Source organism: Fomitopsis serialis (assembly GCF_022376445.1).
Source record: "Fomitopsis serialis strain Sig1Antser10 chromosome Unknown B0H18scaffold_253, whole genome shotgun sequence".
Lineage (NCBI taxonomy): Eukaryota > Fungi > Basidiomycota > Agaricomycetes > Polyporales > Fomitopsidaceae > Fomitopsis > Fomitopsis serialis.
Genome location: NW_025955213.1, coordinates 24,016 through 34,763, shown reverse-complemented (window position 1 = coordinate 34,763; position 10,748 = coordinate 24,016). Strand labels below are relative to the sequence as shown.

The 10,748-nt window shown below is 55.3% G+C and overlaps 1 protein-coding gene across 1 annotated transcript; it reads left to right on the top strand.

The window, feature by feature from the left end:
* Positions 1-290: 290 nt before the first annotated feature.
* On the top strand, positions 291-1,358 carry B0H18DRAFT_890546 (uncharacterized protein; the record flags this gene model as incomplete). The annotated part of the gene is made up of 1 exon (XM_048041306.1): positions 291-1,358. One exon carries the CDS (start codon positions 291-293, stop codon positions 1,356-1,358), a length of 1,068 nt encoding a protein of 355 aa, XP_047885337.1.
* Positions 1,359-10,748: the final 9,390 nt, after the last annotated feature.

The window sequence follows — 10,748 nt, the reverse complement described above, 5'->3', positions numbered from 1 at the left end:
AAGTGCAACAGATGTGGACGAAACTCGAGCAATCGCGATTGCGGCTGCGAAATACTCAGCGCCGCGAAGCCCGCATGAGAAAGAAGATATGTACCCTTCAGGCCGAGCTGGAACAGTTGGAATACTTCGCCCTCGTCCTCGGTCGGCGCGGTATCGTTTTCCCAGACACGAGCAACACCCAGTACCAGTCGAACTGCAATGCAGCAGGGGAACTGCTAGTCAATCGTTCGCATTACCAGGAGTTCCTTGCCATCATCCGTGACAAGAAGGAGAAGCCTGGTTTTAACCATATGGAGGAAAATATCTGGCTCGCACTTCATGACATCCCGACACTCACCGAATTGGCAGTACTCGCCATTTATGGCGAGGTTGTCTGTATCCCGTACATCCGTTCAGCACGCGCATGCCAAAACGGACTCCGGCTCGGGCCCTTGCACGATCGCGTCAAGGCACACAGCGCATCACTGATCGACAACCCGAACCTTGTACTCGCAACCGACGCTACCTATGAAACAGCCGTTCTAGACGGTAGTGAGTGGGAACGTTCGGAGGTCATAGAAGCCATACATCGGATGATACCTGAGCTCCCAGCTCTACCAGCAATCCTTGTGGCCTTCCTCAAGGGGGCAGCCGAGACGTGGGAGCGCTTTACCGAGGAATTTGCACCCGGGAGCGAAATCAGCACTGCGACAAGTGACGAACTTGACCAGGCATGGATGCTATCAACGAACGATGCAAACGAGGGCGCACTGGGGGCTTACCGGTTGTGGACACGCCAGAATCCCCGTAGGACCCAGGCCTACTTCAATGCGCAGAAGCGCTACCACGAGAACAGGACGCAGGACTTCATGGACGCGATGTTGGATGAAGGCGACCATACGCACATTCGCCAGAAGGCGCGGGAGCTTGACAGTAGCGGGCACGAGGTTCGACGTCGCGAGCAACAGGCTGAGCATGACATCGCTGTTGCTCGACAGCGAGCTGCTGAAACCGCGGCGAAAGAACAGCGCGCGAGGGGACGTGTGACGCGGCTGCGGGAGATCGAGCTGATAGATGATGAAGTCAGGCTCGAGAAGCTGACTAGGGATGAGATTGACAATCAGTTGAAGGTTCGCCGACTCGACGACCCAGACATACTGTCGATCTCATCCATGAAGAAGAACCACGTTAAGAAAGCGGAAGCTCTCGCCGAACTTCGCAAGGCAATTGCACGCGCAATGGCACGCGAAGCGGCAGTGCAGCCTGGCTCGCAGTCACAGACGGTGGGACCGAGTACTCACCAAGACGATACTGTACAGCTTGATCAGACGTACACACTAGTCGTTGATAATGACCTTGATTCGGACACGGAAGAGTAAAATTTTGTACATACTTTTTAGTGTAGATGCATCGTAGTACCTATAGAAGTGAATTGGTATCCTCGACACAAGATCGCCGAGGTATCCAGAGTAGATATGAGCAGGGGAGGCATGATCGACGTTGTGCAGAGACGCGATCGAGAGTCTGCCCATGTTTTCGGTGGCGCGTTGCTGACTAAGCGACCATCGGCGTCAGAGGCCTTGCCCCTCCCCACCAACAGCTTCTTTACCCACCGTCTGGTCTTTTTCTTCGACCACCACCTTCCCTCGTCGTCCTGCGTATACCCCTCCTCTATCCCTCAAACCCGCAATGCGTTTTTTCCTCGCTGCTCTTGCCGCTCTCCCGGCCGCGCGCGGTACGTCAATGGCGCCGTCTCTGTGTGGCTGAGGAACCGAACAACGTTGAATAGCCGCGATCACCATCCTCGCGCCCTCTGACTCTGAGTACTGGTAAGTGTGCGCTCACGGGATAATGGCAGAAGTTATTGAACCGTCGGGTCGACAGGGTCCAGAACCAGACGAACACCATCACTTGGGACTACACTCCCGGTGACCCAAACCCGATTGACATCGTTGTGTCCAACACTCAAAACACGACGCTCAATGGCAACTTCAGCATTGCGCAATATGTCAACCTCACCACGCAGGTAAGCCCGTGCGAGCCAGCCGGAATGCGTCCCCCAGCTGACCCGCACCCTCGCAGAGCTTCACAGTGTAAGCGTTGCCTCCACGTTGCGTGATTCCCACTGCTTACACACTGCCCGCCTGCCCGCAGGACGAACGTGACTCTCGTCACCGGTGGTAACTACCAGGTGAGCTTCGTGGACCCCGCGAACGCGTCGGTTGTATACGCGACGAGCGGCACCTTCTCCGTCGACGCTCCAGGCAGTAAGTCACTCCGCGCATCGTGTCATCACACACGACGGACTCTCACGCGTGGCTTCTAGCGTCTGCTGCCCCGTCCGTCTCCCCGTCCAGCGTGAGCTCTTCCGCTTCAGGCTCCGCCGCGAGCAGCACCTCGCCCTCGTCCTCCGGCAGCAGTGCGAGTACGTCCAACTCTGCGAGCGCAGCCCCCGCTCAGCTAGGCATGTCTGCCGGCGGTGTCATGGGTGTGATCGCCGCGTGCGGTGTCGCCTCATTGTCCGCGCTCCTCCTATGATCTCCACCCATTCAGACGTGGAAAAGGCCTCCCGGAGGCCCGTGGCATCACTACGGACAACCCTCTTTCTGTCTTGGGAACTCTTGTGTCTCTCTGGTGTTGAACTGTCTCGTCGCTTGAATCCCGTCCGCTCGTTGCTCGTGATGACTCCGCCATCTCTTGGGATTCGAACGTTTTGTACGGACAGTGGTCTTCTCTTGGCTGTTGTTGTTGCATCTACTGTACTTACATATGTGTGTACGCCAGGTGATGAACTTGGGTTTGATGTTCTTGACGTCCTCTGGGTCTGTTGTCTGTTCAGTGGATGCTAGAGCTTACTGTATCACTGAGGTCATAAATGACTGGTGAACCAGAAGACGCACGTATAATCATTCAGTTTCCGCGCCGGCCAGCCGAATGACCTACTTGGTACATACTGATACTTCTGTAGACGTTAACGTAGTGAGGCAAGACGCCTGCACGCGTCACGCTTCATTTATAGGTACGGTAACTCTCGGCGACGGCTAGGTTCGACACAAGCCCCTCACGTGTGAGCCGTGTGGAGGGTCTTGGTATGAGACTACGGCGACGGCGCCGTTCCTCCACTGCCAATGTGGCAGGCACGAAGGGACCGGGATATTGAGATTAGTACTGTCGTGCCTCAGCGAGGCAACACTCATTCTCTGGTATGCCATCGTTGAACACACATATCATGCTCTTACCAGTGAATACTGAGTACAGTAACCTGACCCGCAAAGGCTGAAACCTGGCCATTTGGAGAAGTACTGTACTGATAGGAGCTCAGCAGTCTAGCTCGGGACACTCTCAGATACTTAGACACGCCAGACTTCAAGCTGGCAGAGACAATTGTCGGGGTCCATGTGGCTAGTCGAGAGATGGCTGAGTTTCGCTCTCCAGCAACATAGAAATAATAGGAGATGAGGAGGGTTTTCCATCCGTGATGGGCGAGAGCCTTTCACCGGTATATAGCTATGCTCCTTGATCACAATCAAACGCAGTGGCATGAGAGGATTGACCATTAGTAGCTAGCTAGCTGCCACACCTATCCACGATCTTGCGGACACAGAGATCACAGACATAGAGATCATCACATTGACGAGGTTTTCCGTCCTCACTGCCAGCGGACCGGCTTGCCAGACCCGGCTGACGAACTCCCAAAACACACCGATGGCCCGGAGGAGGCCCGGGACAGGAACCATTCCCATAGAACATCCGCCGATCCTTGACGACAGCAAAGGAAGGGACAAGGAACTTACGAAGGGCGCTGCATGACACCTCCTGTCAGCTGGCCTGGCAGTTCCTGTCCAGCGAAGGTACGCGGCATTGCGTACATAGTACGTCGTTCCCTCTTCGTCCCGTCAGTTTTCAGACAATCAGATAAGTCGAGAAGAAGGATCTTCGCACCTTGAGGATATATCTGTGGTGAATCAGCCTTCTACATCCGCCGCAGACGAAACCTTGGTTCTTGCATATGGTGCGCGATGATAATGCCGCCCCTGAACGACCGACTGCATCTAACGCCGAGTCCCGAGAAAATTGCCAGATAGTTCGTGGATTGGACTGGCTTGTCACGATAAGGTTTCTAGCACAGGAAACTCGGAACCAGCTGTGAACAGGCAGTAACAAGTAATAGCCCGCGTTGAATGTCATAGCTAGTGAATATTTAATTTGCGGCCAACAGTGAGGACCGGTAGCACGTGTGTATCGGAGACGCTACTGTGGACGCGCTCCCGCGCGATCGTGATCGAACTCGCCAAGATACACAGCGGCCACCTTGGCGGGCAAACATTTTTCGCCCGCCCCTTGATGCGCCCTCCGGAGCCGGAGATGGGTTTTCCAAGTTTTATCGCCCGGGCACGCTATGAGGCCGATTATCAGGGCGTCGGACAGCGTGAGATCCCTCTGTCCGTTCTCCGCATCTCCAGGAGCGCCAGCTCTCCGCCTGGTCACTCGTCTAGCCTTCGCTGTCAAGTGCTATCTACCCGCTCTGCTGCGTGCGTGGCGGAACGTCAACGCGAAGCTGATAGCGGCTCCTCTAGTCTCTCCACCTCCCCAGTGCGCGTGGACCCACCTGCGAGCTCCCCCCTGCTCCAGCTTTCTTCCGTACGACCATGTCGACTTTCCCCGGAACGAAGGAGGGCCTCCCGAGCACCGACGTGGACGCGAGGTCCGTAACAAGCTCCCAGTCCCCCAATGGGAGCCTCGACGCCGACGACAGGCTGCTCGCGGAGTTTGGCTACGTGCCCTCCTTCAAGCGCGAGTTCTCCAACCTGGCGACGGTGCGCACACGATCTACGCTCGCGAGCGATCCTCCTAATCTGCGTCTGCGCACATAGATCAGCTTTGCGTTCAGTATCATGGGACTCTGCTCCAGTGTTGCGACGACGTTCAATACGCCTCTCCTTACCGGTGGCCCCGCGTCGGTGACATGGTGCTGGATCCTTGGTGCTTGCATGTGCTTCACTCTCGGTGCGTGCTTGCCCCCCATTTGTTCTGGATTGCCGTCCTGCGCGTGGGTTATCTCAAGCTTCTACGCGTGCGCTTTGATATGCGGTGACTGGACTGCTGAGTTGCTGCCACTTGGATCTTTTTCGCAGTGCCAGCCAATGGCACAGGTACCAGTCATTACAACCCTCTCACGAGAGGCTCTGTTCGAGGTATCCCATTCGCTTTATCAGGCGGCTTCTGTCGGTGTAGCGGACATTGACACGGGAGCCTCTTCGGGCGATGGTGGCTACCTGTGACGCTCAGGTGCCATCTTGTCGTCAGTCCGTTGACAGCTTTTTCCACATGGTGCCGCTGTTTCGCAGCGAACGTGTCTCAAGTGGTCACGCAAGATAATATCCTCCTCAGCCTGGTGCGCACTCAGCGTACCAGTAGCTGTATAGGTGTACGACGTGGGGGCGAAACATCGAAACCGCCACACTCCGCTTGAGTGTAATTTGACATTCAGGGAGCCTGACACGGTGGAAATAACTGTGACTGCTTGTAATCTTGTTTGCACAAACAACGCGCAACCCACCGTCTCGTCCCATGACTGCGTTTCCAAGCTCGAGCTAAGCAAGGATTCTTTTCACCGTAGGTTCTAGCATCGCCGAGATCGTCAGCGCATTCCCGACGTGCGGCGGCCTCTACACCGCGTCAGCGCAGCTCTGCCCGCCGCGCCACCGCGCCATCGTTGGCTGGATCGTCGGCTGGCTCAACCTGCTCGGTGCGTGCCCAATGCTCATTCCTCTTCGGGGCCGGAGAACTCACGATGGGACTGACGGGTGGATAGGCCAAGTCGCTGGTTTGTCTTCGACGGAATTCGGTCTGGCCAACATGATCTGGGCGGCGGTCGTCGTTGCGAAGGTCAGGCATGCATTTTGTGCCGTGCCGCACTGGGAGCTCATATTGGACTGGATGAAAATGCAGGACGGTGACTATGTCGTCACTCAAGGCATGACTGTCGGCCTGTTCGCCGGTCTTCTTGTCTTCAACGGGCTTCTCGTAAGTCATTCTTCTGTGTGAGGCGTACTCAAGCTCTGGCATTGACCGCGTGCGCGTGCGCGACAGAATTGCCTCGCGACGCGCCAACTCGCGCACATCACCAAGGCCTTTGTGTTCGTCAATCTCGGCGCGACTATCAGTGCGTACCCTCCTCCGTCTGGCCGCTAACGTCCGTTGACTGACCCTCACGCCCGCCCACAGTCATCATCATCGTACTCCTTGCGATGACGCCGCGCTCCGAGATGCACGCCGCCTCATACGTCTTCGGCTCCGATGGCATCGTGAACCAGACGGGCGGGTGGAACACGGGGCTCGCGTTCCTGTTCGGGTTGCTGAGTGTCCAGTGGACGGTGAGTACCTTCCTTCTGTGGCGTAGGCTCGTGTGTCTGTGGACAGTTCGCACGGTGGTGCAGAGATCAATGTGCACGAGTGCTCGAGTTCGAGATGAGAAACCTTGTTTCGACGTGCCTCTTGCGCTGCATCGGACATACGGACTGTAAACGTAACGAGCAGCGAAACGCCGTTGATCTGCGGCCACCGAACCGGCTCAGGGTCGCGGTGCAGAACATTGCATGCACCCGCCGTTCAAGTAGGCGATTAGAGATTGGGTGCATCCTCGTGAATGAGTCCGCCGCCGATAGTATAGTCCCGGCCGCTATGGGAGAGACATTGAAGCAAGGTCCCTGTGTGCGAGCGGGAGGAGAGCGGAGAGAAACCACAGATGCGTGTGCTCATGTACACCCGGTGCGACTCTCGTCCGTGCGCTCGGGGGCCCGCGGCGGCGAGGTAGCTGTTTCTCGTAATGTCTTCTTTCCGCGTGCGCCTTGCATTTTTCTGTCTCCGATCTACCTTGAGCGCCATTTAATAATACGCTAATATGGTTTTTTCTTCTGTAGATGACGGTAAGTAATACCTTGTGGGCCTTCTGCGCGGGAACTCATAGGAGGATAGGACTACGACGCTACCGCGCACATCTCGTACGTATCTTCTCAGTTTTCCCCACGTTCCTGCGCTCGTGAACGGCTACCGGCTCGGCGCCCGTATCTCACGAAGCCTCGTTTGCTCCGCGAATGCGTCCATAACGTACAGCATCGCTTCTACCCACATCACCCCGTTTCGATGTGCCTCATGTCTTCGGGCGTGAGAGTGGACTAGCGCGATCGCGTTCAAGCTCCAAAGAGGAGTAGTACTGCGGGGGTAGTTCCCATCGCCGTGCTTCGCAGGAAATGCTCCGTTCTGTGGCGTTGACGAGCTGCAGCCCTTTTCTTGCGGTGGCGTCGTATGCTGACAGATAGGCCACAGAGAAGAAGTGAAGCGAGCAGCATATGCAGGTGCGCCGTCCTACACCCTACGTTTCGTCTATAATTATCTTAACGTGGATTTTCCAATTCCAGCGCCATCGGCTATCTTCATCGCGGGTGAGGACACAGAGCGCATGTCATCTCCGGTTATGTCTCGCTGACAGCGGTTACATGACCTTTCCCGCAGTCATTGGCACAGGTTTGATCGGTTGGATTCTGAACATCGTGATGGTACTTTGCTCCGGCCCCCTGTGAGTGCGCTTATTCGATGCGAGTCTCCCTTTCGTTAACGCGATGCTGCTGACGCAGTGAGAACCTTCCGGGCGCGTCTGGTTCAGCCTTCCTTGAGGTATGCAGCATTGCCTCATTGCGAGGCCGCCTGACAACAGAGTTTAATTGATACCGTCGGGTCCGTAGATCATGGCGCTGCGTATAGGAAAACCTGGCGCGCTATTTCTATGGGTTGGTACCTAGCCGCTACCATTTCGAACCCCGATGCTGATGGATGTCGGTTCAGAGCTTTGTGTGCCTGACGGCGTTCTTCGTTTGTCAAACGGCATTACAGGCGTGTTCGCGGATGGTATATGCATTCAGTCGCGATCATGGTACGTGCCTCAGTCAATTCTGCCAGGTGGCATTCCGATGCGGTATTAAATGATTCGTCTCCCCAGCGCTCCCGGATCGTGAATACTTTGGACACGTAACGTCATGGACGAAGACGCCGTTGCGTGCGGTGTGGTTCACGACGTTCTTCAGTATTCTTCCCGGACTTCTGGATCTGGCGAGTCCCGTCGCAGCAAACGCCATCTTCGCCCTATGCGCTATCGCATTAGACTCCTCGTACATCATCCCTATCATCCTGTGTGTGCACCCGGCTATACGATGTGATAAGCGGGCTGACTATGCTCCTCTTTTGACCACAGGAAAAGGCTGTACAGGAACCATCCCGATGTCCATTTCAAACCAGGACCCTTTTACATGGGTGACGGACTGCTAGGTTGGACGGCGAACTTGGCGTGCATTTTCTGGACGATGTTCGTCTGCGTGATCTTCTGCATTCCGACAGAACTCCCCGTGACCCAAACGAATATGAACTACGCATCGGTACGTCCTTGCATCCGTCCTCTATGCCTCGTGTTGACAGCCTGGCCCGCACAATAGGTAATCACGGTGGGCGTGATTTTCCTCTCTGGGTGAGTCTGGTATGTTATCTCCACCGTGGATAAGTCTGACTTGCCCCATCCTAGTGTGTGGTATGTGTGTGGGTACGTATCTAATCAATTTGTTCCCCAGCTGAGCCAGCTGACGATACTTCATAGCGCACATCGCCATTACAAGGGCCCTGGTATCAGCGGTCACGATGAACAGGAAAAGGCGTCCACCTCCCTAGATGATGAGAAAACAGGGGCGGTATGAATATGAATGCAATGTGTCTTGGACATGCAATTCAGGTTGCTAACATATATCAAGTGTACGCGAGGAGGTTAGAGCAGTAATCAAACACACGTATGATCCATGTCGTAAGCGTTAGTGCTGCATACCGGATATAGAGGAAGTATGCCGGTCAAATCATTGTACGCCATAGGAAGTCATATTGACGACTTATGCGGCTCGGCATCCTCGGTGCGCTCATGGCGGCAACCATGTAGCGTCAAGGAGAACATAATCGCTGCTAGGTATGATCGGGAGCGGAGATCCATCGGTCCTTTACACACTCACGCTGACGTATGAGTTATGTAGTTCAATCTAGTGCGCTACGCCGTACACGTACATCACATCACCTTCGAGAAAGGTTGCAGTTCTTCTACCAGATGATCCCACTTCCCGCCGTTACGATATCGGATCCGACTCCAGGCTCCCGTTGGACCTGCCTTCTCGAACCAACAGAAGATGGCCCCGAGAACGAAGTCCGCATAACCCGGACCTTCGGTCGCGCTGAACAGCCAGCGCCGCTGTCTACCACGACGCGGCAGGTTGTCGATGAGTGAGGCGAGCTTATCCAGACCTTCCTCCAGACTCCGCCAGATTGCTGGCTGCTTATGGGGAGGGAACATGTCTTCCAGTGCGATGCCTTATCTACCCGTGAGCTACTGTTGTTCAGGAAAATGACAGACTGACCTAGGAAACCCTTCCGGCTTGCCAAATAATATTCGAGATCGCGACCTTCCAGAATCCGCGTTGTACTAGGGACTGTCATTAAGATCATAGGGGTATAGATGTGCTCTTCCATGAAGTCGATATAGTCGAATTGTACACCGGGGTCAGCATCGGGGAAAATCGACGGCAGAGGATGTGTCTTCTCGAGATACATGGCGATGTTCGCCGAGTCCGAGAGGGCTACGTGTAGGCCGTCCGTGTGATCCACGATGGAGGGGACCGTGTAAAACGGCTTCTGAGTGCGAGTCGGAGGGACTCCTACTGCGGAGAGCACATTGCCGATATCTGGATATGACAACCAGCAGGTGGTATACGGGAGTCGTTTGTAGTTGAGGACGAAACTGTCAACATGCATCAGACATTCACCCTAGGTGAGTATCGTGGAACAACTACCGTATTCTCCACACATTAGGAGACCATGCGGGGGGATCCAATGTACATCGAACGTCATAGAGGGTGATCTCATGTTTGACAGCCATGGCTGGGTGCTATCGCGATGCAAACGGTGGAGGACAGCAATGACAACCTCTGGATGGCGATCTTATAAACTGTTTCATGCGCGCCCAGAGGAGTCGGATGTCCGAGCCATTGCGGTCCAAAGCACTCCATCGCGCTAAGTGGATGGATACAGTAGGGACACCATCCCCTAGTGAATTCCGATCATCGCCACCTCCCGAGCTCGGCACCTAGGAGCACATGTGGCCTGGTAATACGCGGGATGGCTCGTCAGAATGCCTTCTAGCTTCTTGAAAAGGTATATCATGGGTGAGAGGCCGCCCGTGTGGGTAAGGCGGCCTTGACACACCTCCGACCGGAGTAGGCGGTCTAATTGTAAAGGGAGTTGGATGGCCGCAGTGTTTGTACACTCCGGCACCGAGGGCGTAACTACCCACCGCTAAGCGTACCCCAAGGCACAAGGCAAGAATCGCTCCATTTTCCACGGTCAACCTTGTCTGGCGCTGGGAAAGGGACAGCGGCCGAATGGCGGGGTCGACGATCAACCGCACGACAAGATCCCCGGATCTCTAGATCGAGCTCATGATCAATGGAAAGACAACGTCAAGACCTGATACGTAGGCGTACTAAACCGTCCCACCAGGGCAAGGTCAACTTGAGTGATTACACGTGGTATAGCACAAGGGGCCGTGGCAGACTTGAGGATGGCGCATGCTATCGTACGACACGCGAAAGATGAATTGTGGTGCCCACGACAGTTGCGGCGGACAATTGAGATATTGTAGTCCGACTAGGCGACCGTGCCAGAGGAATGCACAGAGAACTGGC